The 17,414-nt window shown below is 44.1% G+C and overlaps 1 protein-coding gene across 5 annotated transcripts in view; it reads left to right on the top strand.

Annotated features, from left to right (window-relative positions):
• The window catches only part of ADAMTSL1 (ADAMTS like 1), a 703,248-nt gene that overhangs the window by 598,167 nt on the left and 87,667 nt on the right, over positions 1 to 17,414 (top strand). For all 5 annotated transcript variants that reach the window (XR_007773162.1, XR_007773161.1, XR_007773160.1 and 2 more), the window contains one exon: positions 16,884 to 17,094. Coding sequence is in view for 1 of the 5 variants with exons in the window: in XM_050944097.1 (XP_050800054.1) it covers positions 16,884 to 17,094 (211 nt within the window). In the remaining 4 variants the exon portion in view is untranslated. The remainder of the gene's footprint in view (positions 1 to 16,883; positions 17,095 to 17,414) is intronic.

The raw sequence follows: 17,414 nt of genomic DNA, 5'->3' as shown, positions 1-17,414 counted from the left end.
TGCTATAAACATGAATGGTTATAATGTTGTTTATGGTTGTTACTGTTAATAATAATAACTTTTGACATAAATACAGCCCTTTTTAATCTAAGGTTCAAAGTAGTTTTTCAAACATTAGTGAAACCTCACAACATTCCTCTGAGGTATGTGAGCATTTATTATTAGCCCCGTGTTACAGATGGAGAAACTGAGGCATGGAAATATTAAAATAAAAAAATTCAAAAATTTCAAACTTGGATGCTTGAAGTTAGACCCTCAAATCTATATTTAGATACCTAAATATATGGCTTGGCTCTTGGAGGTGCTGAGGATCCATGGCACCTATAGCTAAGGAATGGGAAATATAGATATTCAGCATCTGTAATACAGACCACTTCTTTACGTGCTCGAATATGGATTTAGATTCTTAACTTTAAGCATCCTAGTTTGAAACAAGTACGAGTAAGCAGCCAGGAATAGAACTCAAGAGTCCTGTCTGATCTGATCTATTAGAAGGCAATGCTTTCCTCTGCAGGATTAACGCTGGTAGGTTTGGATCTTGGATTTCCTGTCAGCAATTAAAATCTAACATTGACTGAACTGATTCACCCAGGGCCGGCTTTAGGCCTTGTCATAAACAGATAGTTAAGGGTTAATGTCCCTTTTACCTGTAAAGGGTTAACAAACAGGGAACCAAACACATGACCAGGGGACCAATCAGGAGACAAGATACTTTCAAATCTCGGTGGAGGGAAGCCTTTGTTTGTGTTTTTGGGTTTTGCTTTGTTCTCTCTGGGCTCTGAGAGTGACCACACGTACCTACAGGCTCTCTAATCTTCTATTCCAATTTAGTAAGTACAAAAGGTAGAAAGGCGGTTTAGTCTTTTTAATTGTTTTTTCAGTTGATTTCTCCTCGTTGTTTTCTCTGTTTTTGAGTTTATCCTGATCAGGCATAGAGCTCATATTTATAAGAGCTCGTGTTGCTGTTACTTCATCAAGCCAGACTACATTACACGATGTGTCATCTAGCCACTCAATATGAGCAGGAGGATACTCTTTAAAATAGGCAAAGATGTCCTGGATACTCATCTCATCTACCCCGCAAACGTGGACTGTATCCAGCCTCACTTTAGGGATTGCTTTCTTCATCATATCTTGTTCCAATGCCACATTCCTTTGGGCAAGGTACACTTCAGCTCGAAAATGAAAGCGCTTCGTTCTTTGCTCCTTTTTCTCAATTGCTTCCTTGGAGGTGACATCTATTCCTGTGATGAAACTTCCAGCTTTGTTTTCATACCTTCTACTAGTGTCCAGGAGCAGCTCCCGCAGCGAGCGCCGCACGGGGACGGTCTCCAGCTCGCCCTCCTCCACCTCCATGGGCTCAGGCTCAGGGCCTGGCGGAGCGATGGCGGCTGTGTGGGGCCCAGGGCAAAACTGGATGCAGAGGAACAAATCAAAGACGCAGACCACAGGCAAGACATGGAAAAAAAACTACAAGAGATGGAGCTGAGAGAAAGAGACAGAGAGGCTGCCCACAGGAGAGAGCTGGAAATAAAAGAGAAAGAGTTGGAACTCCAGAGGGAGGCCCACCGGTAGGCCCTGGAATTAGTGCAGGCTAGGCAGCATGCTCCAGTCAACCCTGACAACCCTTCTCCAGTTACTATTCCACATCCCAGGAAATTTCCCACCTACAAGGCAGGTGATGACACTGAGGCCTTCTTGGAAAATTTTGAAAGAGCCTGCCTTGAGTACAATATCTCTGAAGACCAGTACATGATAGAACTGAGGCCACAGCTTAGTTGAGGTGGTGGCTGAAATGCCTAAGGAGAACATGAACGGTTATAAACTGTTTCAAACCAAGACCAGATACAGAATGGGAATAACACCTGAGCATGCCCGTCGGCAGTTCAGAGCCCTAAAATGGAAACCAGATGTGTCATTCCCCCGACACGCCTACCACATTGCAAATTATGAGGCCTGGATATCAGGAACAAAGGTTAACAATATGGACGAGCTGCACCTCCTGATACAAATGGAGCAGTTCTTAAATGATGTTCCTCAGGAAATAGAAAGGCACATCGTAGATGGGAAACCCAAAACGGTAACCAAGGCGGGGGAGATTGGAGCCAAATAGATGGAAGTGGCAGAAAAGAAAAAAGCTACTGTCAAAGGGAGCGAATACCCCAGGGGGCACACCAACAATAAACCCTATAATCAAGGGCAGCCCAAGACCCCACCTACAACCCAAGGGAAGCCACAGACGACCTATTCTCCCACCTCACCAGTCTCCAGTAACCCACCTCGGCTCAGTGACCAGTCAGCTGGGTGATGCTTTAAATATAATGAACTGGGACATATAAAGGCCAACTGCCCAAAGAACCCCAACCGACTGCAGTTCATTACACCGCTATCACACCAACGATCCCCAGGACCAGATGCCTCTCAAATACCCTCTGAGTGAAGGAAAATTTTGAGAGTGGCCAGAAAGAAGGTTACCACGTGGAGAGACACGGGGGCACAAGTGTCAGCTATCCACCAATCCTTCGTCAACCCCAAATTCATCAACCCAGAGGCCCAAGTGACAATTTACCCCTTCATATCACAAGCTGTAGATGTGCCTACAGCCGAACTGCCTGTCCAGTACAAAGGCTGGTCAGGAATGTGGACTTTTTCAGTTTATGACAATTATTCCATCCCTATGCTACTGGGGGAAGATTTGGCCAACCAGGTAAAGCGGGCCAAGAGGGTGGGAATGGTTACACGCAGCCAAACCAGGCAAGCTTCCAGACCCATCCCTATTCCTGAGCCGTCCACAGAGACCCCGTCTGTGTTACCAGAGACCAGGACCGAGGTAGTGGAACCAGAGACCAGGACCGAGGTAGTGGAACCAGAGACCCGGACCGAGGTAGTGGACCCGAATCCCCTACCAACGACTGAAACAGCCACTGTGCCTCCAGTCCCAGACCAGGAACTGGAAAAGCAACCAGCACCAGAATCGTTGCCAGCACTGACACCAGCACTTGCAAACCCATCTTCAACCCCAACGCCAGAGGGCGCCAGCGAGCCTAAACTGATTGAAGCAGCAGACAACCACACCCCAGAGGCTCAGCCAGAGACGGAAATACCCCCTGGTGCACCAGCGGAGAGCGGTTCACCAGCAACGAAAACAACCCCATCACCTGCATCGCTTCCAGAGGGACCAAGCCCAAGTCCCCAGTCTAAGGAAGAACTGGTGTCTCCAGCTTCAAGGGAACAGTTCCAGACTGAGCAGGAAGCAGACGACAGCCTTCAGAAAGCTTGGGCGGCAGCACGGAGCACCCCACCACCTCTCAGCTCTTCTAATCGATCCCGGTTTGTTGTAGAACAAGGACTTTTATACAAGGAGACTCTTTCTGGTGGACACCAGGAAGACTGGCATCCGCAAAAACAGTTGGTGGTTCCAGCTAAGTACCAGGAAAAGCTGTTAAGCTTAGCCCATGATCATCCTAGTGGCCATGCTGGGGTGAACAGAACCAAAGACTGGTTGGGGAAGTCCTTCCACTGGGAGGGGATGGGCAAGGACATTGCCAAGTATGTCCGGTCTTGTGAGGTATTCCAAAGGGTGGGAAAGCCCCAAGACCAGGTCAAAGCCCCTCTCCAGCCACTCCCCATAATTGAGGTCCTATTTCAGCGAGTAGCTGTGGATATTCTGGGTCCTTTCCCAAAAAAGACCCCCAGAGGAAAGCAGTACGTACTGACTTTCGTGGATTTTGCTACACGATGGCTGGAAGCAGTAGCTCTAGGCAACACCAGGGCTAAAGCTGTGTGCCTGGCTCTAACAGACATTTTTGCCAGGGTAGGTTGGCCCTCCGACATCCTTACAGATCCAGGATCTAATTTCCCGGCAGGGACCATGAAAGAACTGTGGGAAACTCATGGGGTGAACCACTTGGTTGCCACCCCGTACCACCATCAAACCAATGGCCTGGTGGAAAGGTTTAATGGAACTTTGGGGGCCATGGTACGTAAATTCGTCAATGAACACTCCAATGACTGGGACCTAGTGTTGCAGCAGTTACTTTTTGCCTACAGGGCTGTACCACATCCCAGTTTAGGGTTTTCACCGTTTGAACTTGTGTATGGTCACGAGGTTAAGGGGCCATTACAGTTGGTGAAGCAGCAATGGGAGGGGTTTACGCCTTGTCCAGGGACTAACATTCTGGACTTTGTAAGCAACCTACAAGGCACCCTCCAGCACTCTTTAGCCCTTGCTAAAGAAAACCTAAAGGATACTCAAAAAGAACAAAAGGCCTGGTATGATAAACATACCAGAGAGCGTTCCTTCAAGGTAGGAGACCAGGTTATGGTCTTGAAGGCGCAACAGGCCCATAAGATGGAAGCATCATGGGAAGGGCCATTCACGGTCCAAGAGCGCCTGGGAGCTGTTAACTACCTCATAGTATTTCCCAATTCCTCCCTAAAGCCCATAGTGTACCATGTTAATTCTCTCAAGCCCTTTTATTCCAGAGGCTTACAGGTTTGTCAGTTTACATCCCAGGGAGGAGATGACGCTGAGTGCCTGAAGGTGTCTACTACGAAGGAAAAACTGACAGTGGCGTGGAAGAGGTGAACCTCTCCACCACCCTGAAACGTCTGCAGTGGCAACAAATCAAGGAGCTGTGCACTAGCTTCACCCCATTGTTCTCAGCCACCCCAGGATGGACTGAACGGGCATACCACTCCATTGACACAGGTAATACTCACCCAATTAGAACCTCACCCTACCGAGTGTCTCCTCACGCCCAAGCTGCGATAGAATGGGAGATCCAGAACATGCTACAGATGGATATAATCTGCTCATCTACCAGTGCATGGGCATCTCCAGTGGTTCTGGTACCCAAACCAGATGGGGAAATACGCTTTTGCATGGACTACCATAAGCTAAATGCGGTAACTCGTCCAGACAACTATCCAATGCCACGCACCGATGAGCTATTGGAAAAGTTGGGACGTGCCCAATTCATGTCTACAATAGACTTAACCAAGGGGTACTGGCAAGTACCGTTAGACGAACCTGCCCAGGAAAGGTCCGCATTCATCACCCATGTGGGGGTGTATGAATTTAATGTACTTCCTTTCCGGCTGCGAAATGCACCCGCCACCTTCCAAAGGCTGGTAGATGGTCTACTAGCAAGATTGGGAGAATATGCAGTTGCCTACCTCAATGATGTGGCCATTTTTTCTGACTCCTGGCCCGAACACCTAGAACACCTGGAAAAAGTCTTTGAGCGCATCAGGCAGGCAGGACTAACTGTTAAGGCCAAAAAGTTTCAAATAGGCCAAAACAGAGTGACTGACTTGGGACACCAGGTGGGTCGAGGAACCATAAACCCCCTACAGGCCAAGGTGGATGCTATCCAAAAGTGGCCTGTCCCAAAGTCAAAGAAACAGGTCCAATCCTTCTTAGGCTTGGCCGAGTATTACAGGCGATTTGTACCACACTACAGCCAAATCGCTGCCCCACTGACCAAAAAGACCCAGCCGAATGCAGTCAAGTGGACTAATGAGTGTCAAAAAGCCTTTACCCAACTTAAGGCAACGCTCATGTCTGACCCTGTGCTAAGGGCCCCAGACTTTGTCAAACCATTCCTAGTAACCACAGATGCATCTGAGCATGGTATAGGAGCAGTTCTCATGCAGGAAGGACCGGATCACAACTTCCATCCTGTCGTGTTTCTCAGCAAGAAACTGTCTGAGAGGGAAAGTCACTGGTCAATCATTGAAAAGGAATGCTACGCCATTGTATACGCCCTGGAAAAGCTACGCCATACGTTTGGAGACGGCGGTTCCAGCTACAAACCGACCATGCTGCGCTAAAGTGGCTTCATACTGCCAAGGGGAACAACAAAAAACTGCTTCGATGGAGTTTAGCTCTCCAAGATTTTGATTTTGAAATTCAACATATTTCAGGAGCTTCTAACAAAGTAGCTGATGCACTCTCTCGTGAAAGTTTCCCAGAATCCACTGGTTGAAATTTTTCCTTGAAATGTAGAAAGTCTTGTAGTTTGCATACTTAGTAGTATATGTAAAGGTGCATGTGTTGTATTAATCTGTTTATTCTAAAGTTCTAGGAAGAAATCACCGCCAGTGAGGTTCCCCACTGTCTGAGATTTGGGGGGCATGTCATAAACAGATAATTAAGGATTAATGTCTCTTATACCTGTAAAGGGTTAACAAACAGGGAACCAAACACATGACCAGAGGACCAATCAGGAGACAAGATACTTTCAAATCTTGGTGGAGGGAAGCCTTTGTTTGTGTTTTTTGGGTTTTGCTTTGTTCTCTCTGGGCTCTGAGAGTGACCACACGTACCTACAGGCTCTCTAATCTTCTATTCCAATTTAATAAGTACAAAAGGTAGAAAGGCTGTTTAGTCTTTTTAATTGTTTTTGCTTTATTTGCAAATGTGTATCTGGCTGGTAGGGGTCTAATGTGTATTTGGCTAAAAGTATTTTAAATTGTATTTCTGCTGGAGGAGGCTTTTTTCTCCAGTTTCTATAAGCTGACAGACCCTGTAATATTCCATCTTGAATTTACAGTGATTTTCTTTATTCTTTTTTTCTTTTATTAAAAGTTTTGCTTTTAAGACCTGTCTGATTTTTCCCCTTGTTGAGGCTCAAGGGAATTGAGTCTGTACTTAACAGGGAAGGAGAAGGGAGGGGGAGAGAAAGGGGGGGAACCCACCTGATTTCTCTGTATTGTGATTCAAGGAGTTTGAATCATGGTGATCTCCTAGTGTACCCAGGGCGGGAAAGATCTGGGAGGAAGAAAGGAGAAGGGGGAATCCCTTTGTTTAGATTCACGGAACTTGAATCTGTATATCTCTCCAGGAGCCCAGGGAGGAAACACCTGGAGGGAGGAGGGGGAAGGGAAATGGTTTATTCCCCTTTGTTGTGAGACTCAAGGAATTTGGGTCTTGGGGGTCCCCAGGGAAGGTTTTGGGGGAGACCAGAGTTTATCAGGCACTCTACTCTAAGTCCTGATTGGTGGCAACACTACAGGATCTAAGCTGGTAATTAAGCTTAGAGGAATTCATGCTGGTACCCATATTTTGGACGCTAAGGTTCAGAATTGGGAATTATACTGTGACAGGCCTATTCCACCAATTCCCCCAAATCGGGCCCCGCACCCAGTGACAATCTCTTCCCTGGCTAGAGGTGTCTTTAATTTTCAGTCACCCGGCGGTGCTCTGAGTCTTCGGCGGCACTTCGGTGGCAGGTCCTTCAGTACCATTGAAGACCTGGAGCAAGTGAAGGAGCCACTGCCGAAGAGCCACCGAAGACTTAGAGCACCACCTGGTGAGTACAAGCCCCATGTGTTTTTTTACATGTGTGTTTTGTTTTTGTTTTTAGTCATCCCTGATGGGGCCCTGTCGAAACTGTTCGAATTGGGCCCTGCACTTCCTAAAGCCGGCCCTGGATTCACCCCACGGTGGATGTTATAATCAAGTGTCCAACAAGCATATATGCACACAGATAATTGGGTTGCATTGCTACAAATACAAATCGAGCACTGTAACTGAAATCAAAAGGTTGTGTGCTGTCCCATCAGAGATTTCTCTGTCTCCAATGTCAGGTGCAGGATGTGTAGGGTGAGAGTCAGAGAGAAAAAGCCCACTATTGATGTAATATGTAATTAATTCACTCTGGTGTGTGTGTTTGAATATACACTGTTGCCATGCAGCTCCTTAACAATAAGGAGGGTCTCTATGTGCAGGTGCCATATGTTAAGAGGTAAGAGGCTCACAGACAGACCTCACTCCAAACTGAAGAATGCTTATTTTAAAAAGAATAAGTCCTCTTGTATCACTTTCATATGGCTTTAACTATGTAAAATGATAATTTCATTTATTTTTTTTTTATAACTGGGCTGGGAGATCTTTGTGTAGAAGACTGTTTGCTTTTCTCATGTGCTGTTCAATTTTCTTGGAATTACTTGAAGGGAAACTGTCAAGATGACGATCGTATATCTTTCAAATTGTTCCTTTCTTATAACATCTCGATTATAAGAATGTTTTAAAATCTACTTTGTTTTTTCATCATTTCTGATCTTCATTTATGGCCTGATCCAAAAGACTTCTTTCCATTGGCCTCAAACAGGCTTTGGAGCAGGCACTTCACATCTTTAAACTTCTGCCTATCTAATCTATCTATACCGTGCTTATCCCCATGGTGTCTGAAGTCTAGATTTTTTTGGCACAGTTTTGACTGTGAAATTAGATTTGTCAGTTTTACCTTCCATGAATAGTTAGTTAATAGTTATCATCACTTCCTAGTTCCCATATCTTTAAAACTATGATCTATGTCTCTATCTAGGATCTTATACTGGCACCAATCGCTATGGTGAATAGAGGATTATTAACAAAATTAACTGTTTACTATTATTTATATTGCTGTAGTGCCTAGAGGCTCCAATCAAGATCAGAGTCCCATTGTGCTAGGTACTGTACAAACAAATAGTCGGAGACAGTCCCTTCCTCAAAGAGCATAGTCTTAAGACAGACAACGGATGAAGGAATAGAAGTTTCATTATACCCATTTTCCAGATGCGGAATTGAGGCACAGAACCATTGACCCTGAACCAGCAAAGCACTTAAGCACTTGTGTACTCCCGTGGAAGTCAATAGGACTAGTCACATGCTTAAAGTACAAATACATGCTGAAGTGTTTTGCTAAATCATGCCTTCAATGATTTGCCCAAAGTCAGAGATGGAGTTTGTGGCAGAGCCAGGAACTGACCCCAGATGTCCTGAGCCTTAGTCCAGTATTGCAAGGTCATAATTTCTGTTACTTTTCTTTAGTTCTAAAAATAAAAAACAACATGCTTTCATTGAAATTATTTTAAAAGGCCATTTAAAACTTTCCATTCATATTAGGTTATGTAAAACTTAAGAGTTGGATGTAAACCTTTGGGTCATCTCCCATTCCAAGCTATAGGCTCCACACAACCAAAAATGCCTTATAACATGATGAAGATATCTGATTTAGGGACTGCTGGCAAAATTCTCATTGACTGTTCTGGGAGCTTTTCCTGTGTAGCAGCTACAGAATCAGACTCTTAATTTAGAGCAGCTCTAAATTACTATCTACGTGTGCTTCTGCTTTAGAAACTGTTTCACATTATGAGTAATAGTAATAATATAGTATAATTAATGCCCAAATTATGAATGAAGGTTTGCAGAATGAAGGCATTTTCTGGTGCATTCGCTCCTTTGCTGCTAGATTTGAGTTGTCTATCTCTATCCTGTTCTCTCTGTCCTGCAAATTTCTGAGCACTCTGGTCCTCAGTTTACTCAGTGGAACCGCTCATATGCCTGAAGTTAAGCACAGACTTAAGTACTTGGCTTGATCAGGCCTAAATTTGGACAATGAATCCATTCAGGAAAATCAGTCTGTTCATGGACAATTTGAAAAATAGAAAAAAAGGTGGAATTAGTCAAATAAATTATTCATTACGCATTATTTGTCCAGCTCCTTGCAAGAGCTGATCTCTAGATTTCCTAAATGGATGGTTTTTCTGTGCACGTAATTTGTCTGGAAATTGTAATTACTCAGACTTTATAACATCCATCACACCATACATCACTACTCCCCTTTTATTCTTTAACACTTATTAGAGTTACATGACACTTAGTGCTTTTGATTTTCAGGGCTTTGAATGGACATTTTGTCCAGTTCCAATGTACCTCTGAAGCTGCATACAGGTGAACCCATAACCTCAAAATAAAATGTATTGGAAGCTGCACTGTTTGACCATTTCATTGCAGAACCAGCCCACGTTCAATACAAGGGCTGGTGGCTGTCTTTATGTGTACTATACAACTCCAAGTGCATTGTCAGTGCTGAGCAAGTGCTAAATAATAATAAAGATCTGCAGGGAAACTGAGCCTGGCTTCACTTGAAAGTATCATAAACTTTTTTAAGAAAACTGATCTGTTTTGAATTTGTAAAGATACAAAATCAAGTGCGTTTCAGTTTTGTCATAAACTTTTCACACAACCTAGCAATGGCAATAATCAGGATGTATTATTTTGATTGTCATCGGCATACTCTGCAGTTCCATAGGAACCTTTGAAAATAAACCTCCTTTCATTTATGCTCATTTGCAAAGTAACTCTGGGGAAAAAAAATCCCAACCACCTCAAGCGCTGTGAATGGTCTTTCCCCCGCATTTTACCCTTCCTCTTTTCAGCAATCTCTGAATGCCTTTGTTTTACTGTAGCAGTATGAACAGTTTTTCTTCAGCCAGTTCAAAAGTTCAGTGTGGCATATGTGCGCAAGTCTATGCAAAGGTCAAAAACTTACTGCTTCTGGTCCTTGTGAGCTATGGTCACTGAAAGCTTTTAGGCATCTCATTTGTGTTTAAAATATAAAACTGCTTTCCAGGACTTAAGTGAGGTGAGGACACGTTTTGGGGAGGTTACTTGTTTAAGCCGTTGCCCTTACAGGTAAACTAACAGACCAAGAGCAAGCACAGCCTAATGATTTGATGTGCATACATGCCAATGTTTTCTGTGGAAAAAGCCGGAATGGCATTGCAGTTCTGCTGCTACTTATTGATGTTACTTTGGGCACTGGCAGATGTGGGGGTGGGGGGGAGAGAGAGAGAGACACAAAGTGTGTTTCACACAGAGATCATGCAATCTTTCTCTTTCACTTTCAGGAAACAATAGAGAGAGTACAAAGCCAAAAACTGTCAGCTGGTCTGTCAACCAGCAAGAATAAATATTCCTTATAGCTTTTTATATGTTATTTTATTCTAACTGCCACAGTCAGTTCACTAAGACGCCAGTTCCAGTTAAACAAACCTCTCTCTGTTCAGTTCCTGATCCTGCAAACTTTATTCATGTGTATAAGTGACTGTAAAATTTACTGATTATAATAATTCAGTACTGTTACCAGCAACAGGATTTGAGTTATGCCCACAGTCATGGAGTGAAGAGATGTTGTGCTGTCTAACCTAACCCTAATACAGCAACTTTCACCATAGTGTCAGGAGAGCGGCCATTCTTCAGATGAGTCTCTACACTCATCAGGTGCCTATCACTGGTGGCTGAAGTAGAAGTTAAGATCCCATGACATCCTGCAAAGAACAAGAGTTAACCCTTTGTCCTAATCAGTATTCTCTGTTTTGGTAAAACAGATTTTAATGCCCAGGGCTAATGCAGGGAGAGTATAATCATTGCCTATACAGCCATTCTGCAGTACCAGTCTTTAACTCATCCTTTGAAATACCTGAAGTATGACAGACACACATATAATTACACAGCAAAGAACCAGATTAAAAGAACATTATCAAGATTGCAAAATCAATCATTCAAAAGTTAGGAAATGTCAGAATTAAGATTGCCTGCACACCCTTAATTCAGCCCCTTGGGCATATGCGTTATCATACAGATATATTTTCCACAGGATCCTTGCCTCCTTGAATGCACAGAATAGAGGTGCTCATTTAATCAGCAGCTATTTGATATTGTCTTTTCTCCCCATTGTTCAATGTCTGGCGCCAAATTTTATTTACTACACACTATTCAGACCCTGTTCTGAAGACAGAATTTTTAATTTTCTCATGGCCTTCACTATGGTATTCATCACTATAGTATCTGAATGCTTCACAAACATAAATTTATTTTCACAACACCCCTGTGAGATGTAGGGGGAGTTGTTACCCCCATTTTACAGATGAGGAATTGAGACACACAGATATTAAGGTCCCCTAATTTTGGGTGCCCAATTTGAGACTCCTAGAACCTGGTTTTTCAGAGTATGTAGCATTATTTAGCGTTTTATATGTTCAAAGCACAACTCCCATTGGCTTCATTTGCAGCTGTGAGTGTTCAGCATTTCTGCAACTCAGACTCCAGGGTCTGAAGTCAAGCTCAGAAAATGAAGAACACACCATTAGTGGCCACCTATGAGAAGTTTGGTTTAAGTCAGTTCTTTGGCTTCACTTAAGAACTCTGGGGCAGAGACAGGGATAGAATCCAGTTCCCTAGGGCATCATTCAGCTGCCTTAACCACACGACCATCCTTTCTCTTCCTGAAATCCCCTGTCTCATTCACTACACACCTTCCAATTACTGCAACAAATGAAGCAGGGCTCCTATAAACAACAGCCTTCTTCATCACTCAAATTTGATTTATCCCCAGAGCAGGTGCATCCGGTGCACTGATGAGGCAGGAGTCCTGTGGAAAAATAGTATTTTAAAAGTCTAGAAAATTACACACACACATGCATACATTAAATAAACATTATAAAAGTTGGGACAGTTTTATAAGCAACTGAAAAAATAGGGTCTTATAATGGGAAGTGTTAGGCAGTTTTAGTAATAATAGAGATGCAACCAACCCTATCCATATTTTCTATGATAATTTTCTGTGATAGTGGCCTGGTCTACACTACGTGTTTAAATCAGTTTTAGCAGAGTTAAACCGATTTAACGCTATACCCGTCCACACAACGAGGCCCTTCATATCGATATAAAGGGCTCTTTAAATCGGTTTCTGTACTCCTCCCAGACGAGAGGAGTAGCGCTAAAATCGGTATTACCATATCGGACTAAGGTTAGTGTGGCCGCAAATCAACGGTATTGGCCTCCGAGCGGTATCCCACAGTGCACCACTGTGACCGCTCTGGACAGCAATCTGAACTCGGATGCAGTGGCCAGGTAGACAGGAAAAGCCCTGCGAACTTTTGAATTTCATTTCCTGTTTGTCCAGCGTGGAGCTCTGATCAGCACAGGTGGCGATGCAGTCCCAAATCCAAAAAGAGCTCCAACATGGACTGTATGGGAGATACTGGATCTGACTGCTGTATGGGGAGACAAATCTGTTCTATCAGAGCTCCATTACGGAAGACGAAATGCCAAAGCATTTTAAAAAAATCTCCAGGCTGATACAGAGTCCACAGCACAGTGCTGCATGACATGCATAACAGAAAGCCAAAGAATCAAATGGACGCTCATGGAGGGAGGGAGGGGGTACTGAGGATTCCAGCTATCCCACAGTCCCTGCAGTCTCCGAAAATAATTTGCATTCTTGGCTGAGCTCCCAATGCCTGTAGGGTCAAACACATTGTCCGGGGTGGTTCAGGGTCTATCTCGTCAATTTAACACCCTCCCTCCCCTCGTCCATGATAGAAAAGGGGAAAAAATGGTTTCTTGACTTTTTTATATGTCACCCTACGTATACTGCATGCTGCTGGTAGACACGGTGCTGCAGCAGTAAACAGTAGCATCCTCTCTCCACCCCTCCCCGGTGGCAGACGGTACAGTGCAGAAGGACTGATAGCCATCCTCGTCATGAGCCCGTGAGTGCCCCCGGCTGGCCTCAGGTGAGGCCGGCCGGGGGCGCCTGGGTAAAAATAGGAATGGTTCCCGGTCATTCCCAGTAGATGGTACAGAACGGCTGGTAACCGTCCTCATCATAGCAACTGGGGGCTGAGCTCCATCAGCCCCCTCCTTTTCATGTGTAAAGAAAAGATTCTGTACTGCCTGGACTATCATAGCAGTGGTATGCTGAGCTCCTCTCCCCCACACCGCTTAATGTCCTGCCTGGACTATCATAGCAGCTGGAGGCTGCCTCCCCCTCATTTTATCTCACTAACAAGTCAGTGTTTCTTATTCTTGTATTCTTTATTACTTCATCACACAAATGGGGGGGACACTGCCACGGTAGCCCAGGAAGGTTGGGGGAGGAGGGAAGCAAGGGGTGGGGTTGTTGAAGGGGTACCCCCCGTGAATGGCATGCAGCTCATCATTTCTGCGGAATATGACACGGAGCGGCTGTGCTCTCTGGTTCTCTGGTACACTGGTTCTCTAGTACACTTGCCCCATATTCTAGGCAGGACTGACTCTATTTTTAGATACCATAAAGGAGGGATTGACTCAGGAAGTCATTCCAATTTTTGTCTTTGCGCCCCCGGCCTCAGCCCGAGGCACCCATGACAGCAGCAGACGGTACAGAACGACAGATAACCGTCATCTCATTGCCAATTTACAGTGGCACAGCAGACGGTACAGAACGACTGATGACCTTCTCTGCTATCATGCAAAGGCAAATGAATGCTGCTGTGTAGCGCTGCAGTACCGCATCTGTTAACAACATCCAGTAGATATACGGTGACAGTAAAAAAAAAAAAAAAAAGGCTGAATGGGCTCCATGGTTGCCATACTATGGCATCTCCCAGGGCAATCCAGGGAAAAAGGGCGCGAAATGATTGTCTGCCGTTGCTTTCCCGGAGGAAGGAGTGACTGATGACATTTACCCAAAACCACCCGCGACAATGATTTTTGCCCCATCAGGCACTGGGATCTCAACCCAGAATTCCAAGGGGCTGGGGAGACTGCGGGAACTATGAGATAGCTACGGAATAGCTACCCACAGTGCAACGCTCCAGAAATCGACACTAGCCTCGGACCATGGATGCACACCATCGAATTAATGTGCTTAGTGTGGCTGCGTGCACTCAACTTTATACAATCTGTTTTACAAAACCCGGTTTATGTAAAATCGGAATAATCCCATAGTGTAGACATACCCATTATCACTGGTCTTTGTCCTTTTTTATTATTAGGTTGTAAATACTACTGATTATCCACATAACTCCTGCTTTTTCTGGTTATTCAGACCTCCCCATTAAGGACCAAGCTCACTTATATCCCTGAAACGCCATTAAAGTCAGTGGGGTTGCACAAGTGTAAGCGGAGGAAGAATTTGACCCCATATTTCCTGATCCCCTCTAAGACTCTCCCGTTTGGAGCCAATGGAGAAAATTGAACAAGCCAGTGTTACAGATGGGGCAATAGATGAAACTTTCAACAGAAAAATGTAAATGCTGCAAAGACAAATCTTTTCTTCCTATTGAAAAATGACATTATTCTTTGTATAAAGAAACAGACCCCCTCTTTTGCAGAAGCCAAGAGTTAGGAAGCGTTATGGTGGCACTCTAGCCACTTGGATGTGAACTGTCAACAGAAACATTTATACCAAAACAAACAAGGAGTTGCTGGAGGGAACAATGACTAGCCACTCTTGAAGACAAGAAATGTTGGCAGCTGATATAATGAGCCCCGTATCAAAATAAATTCATGAGGAGGAAAATGCCTTCTTTTTAGCACCCGACTCAAATATCTCAATCTAAGACGTTCAATGAACAGAGGGTAGCTGATATCTACATTAATTTTGATTGGCAACTTTATAGGAAAATCTGATTTAATACTCTCATTTGTAAGGGGAGCACACTGGATTAGTGGAACTGGCTGCCAGATGTCACTGTTGTTTAATGGAAATATAGCTGCTGGTGCAATGATCAGACTTACTGGTATTTAATGTGTTGTGGTCAGGAATGTGACTGTAAAAATGGCACCTTCTTACTCAATATGTGCTCCATGTTATATAGGGTTATTTTATTTACAAAAACAAGTTTTTATTATTATCACTAGCTCTGCAGAGCCAAACCTGCTAGAGAAGGGTGAGCTGGATTTCAGCAACAAATGGGAATCTAAGTTCCACCTACAGAATCTTTGTTTCGGATGATGTACAAAGCACATCCTCTGCTGGTGTCAAATGACATAGCCTTGTTGACAGATCAGGCCCAGAAAGAGCATACTGTGGCTTTTGGGTCCCACTCTGAGCAGCTCAGCCCTGTCATTTGGCGGAGGGACTCTTTTTACTTGTAACCTGAACGATTTGATATAGACATAATTGAGAGAGAGAACAAATATTGAACCTAGCCTTCCCATAGAACCAGACGAGTTGGTTTCTATCTTGTTTTGCTTCCTCAGGGACAGATTCTTCCAGCCTTTTTGGTGTTGAATATTGCCTTACTCCCACTGATTTCAGTAGGACTACTCAGGAAGGAAAGTATGACTCAATATTAGGAAAGATGGCAGAATCCAGCCCTCATGTCTTCCAAATATACATAGGAGCATTCAAGTCTAGCCCTAGTGTTTTGGGGAAGGTTGATGAGATGACATTTTGGGCTCCTGTCAAGAACGTAAGATTCATTTTTAATAATGTGTGTGTAAGTCAGAGCCTTAATTCAGCCCCTGGCTTTCTCTGGTATGCAAGGAGTGGGGCTCAGCTATTTATGCTGGGGTCTGTGCATAGTTGACCATGTTAGTAAACGTTCCCAAAATTAATCTATGGGGCTGAGGAGGGGCCCAGCTGCAAGAAAGTTTTGTGTTTATTGTGATTAACATTAGGGTATTTTTAAGGGCTAATTTATGCTGGCACCTACAGTTCCTCTGTTGATACAGAGGTGATGTTTGTAACTCTAGGCATCCAGCCAGTGACTTCCAATGCTAGTGGTGCCATCCTACTGCCATTCATGAAGGCTCTGGCATTCCCCATCCCCAACAGCAACAGCAAGTAAATTAGGAATCCTACAACCTAGTCTCCTGGCAGAGATTCCTCCCCAATGCACCAGCAGCATTTACGCTAATGAAATTGCTACTAGATTATTCCTCCCTGCCCTTCCACAAAAGAGCCAATCTGTTTTAGCTCGTTCTATCTTGAGCTCATAAGCCTCAAGTGCTACAGCCAGCAATAACCCTTTTTTATGAGGCGGAAGTGTTTCCATGGGACAGCAGGCTGCTGAGAGACTTGAAGTCAAAGAACTTTTGACCTGAATTTACAATACAAAACAACAATAATCAATCAGTGGTTCTGTTTAGCTTCTATAGTGCAGACATGAGGATGCTGGGGTGGGGAGGAGGGCAAAATAACCCAAATTAATCTGAAAGTAAAGCTTCAGCAGTTTCCATTCAGTTACAGCTTCTCTAGTCCAGCTATCACTAGGCTAAGAAGTGAGTGATGTTGTTTTCATTGTATGCTCAAGGCTTCCTCTTTCTGGTCCCTTCTCAGGTGGGAGATTGGGAAATGGAGCTTCTGTAGTCTCACCTGTGGAGTTGGACTGCAGACTCGAGATGTCTTCTGCTCTCACCTCCTCTCAAGAGAGACGAATGAGACAGTGATTTTGGCAGATGAGCTGTGTCATAAACCGAAGCCCACCTTAGTGCAAGCCTGCAATCGTTTTGACTGCCCACCATCCTGGTACCCTAGAGAATGGCAACAGGTAAGAGTATGCACCTAATCCATTGTATCCCGTTTGATCTAGTTTAGTCAGTGATACATAGTCATTCAGTGCAGGCAAGAAGATTCATTTATCACACAGGGCAGGCTGGTAAATTCATTTAAAAAAATGAAACATAGATGTCTCCCTTGAAGATCCCAGGACAGTGGTATCTTGTTATCTCATCTTAAACAAGGTCAATATAAAAACAAAGAGACAGAGAATTTTTTTTCACTAAAGTGAATTAATTTGTAATTGATTTTCACAAATAAATATTGACTATTATTAAGTCTGAATCAGCTTCAAATCCAAAAGGATCATAA

Source organism: Gopherus flavomarginatus, chromosome 3 (assembly GCF_025201925.1).
Source record: "Gopherus flavomarginatus isolate rGopFla2 chromosome 3, rGopFla2.mat.asm, whole genome shotgun sequence".
Classification (NCBI taxonomy): Eukaryota; Metazoa; Chordata; order Testudines; family Testudinidae; genus Gopherus; species Gopherus flavomarginatus.
Note: the sequence above shows the minus strand (reverse complement) of the source record. Positions and strands in the feature narration are given on the sequence as shown.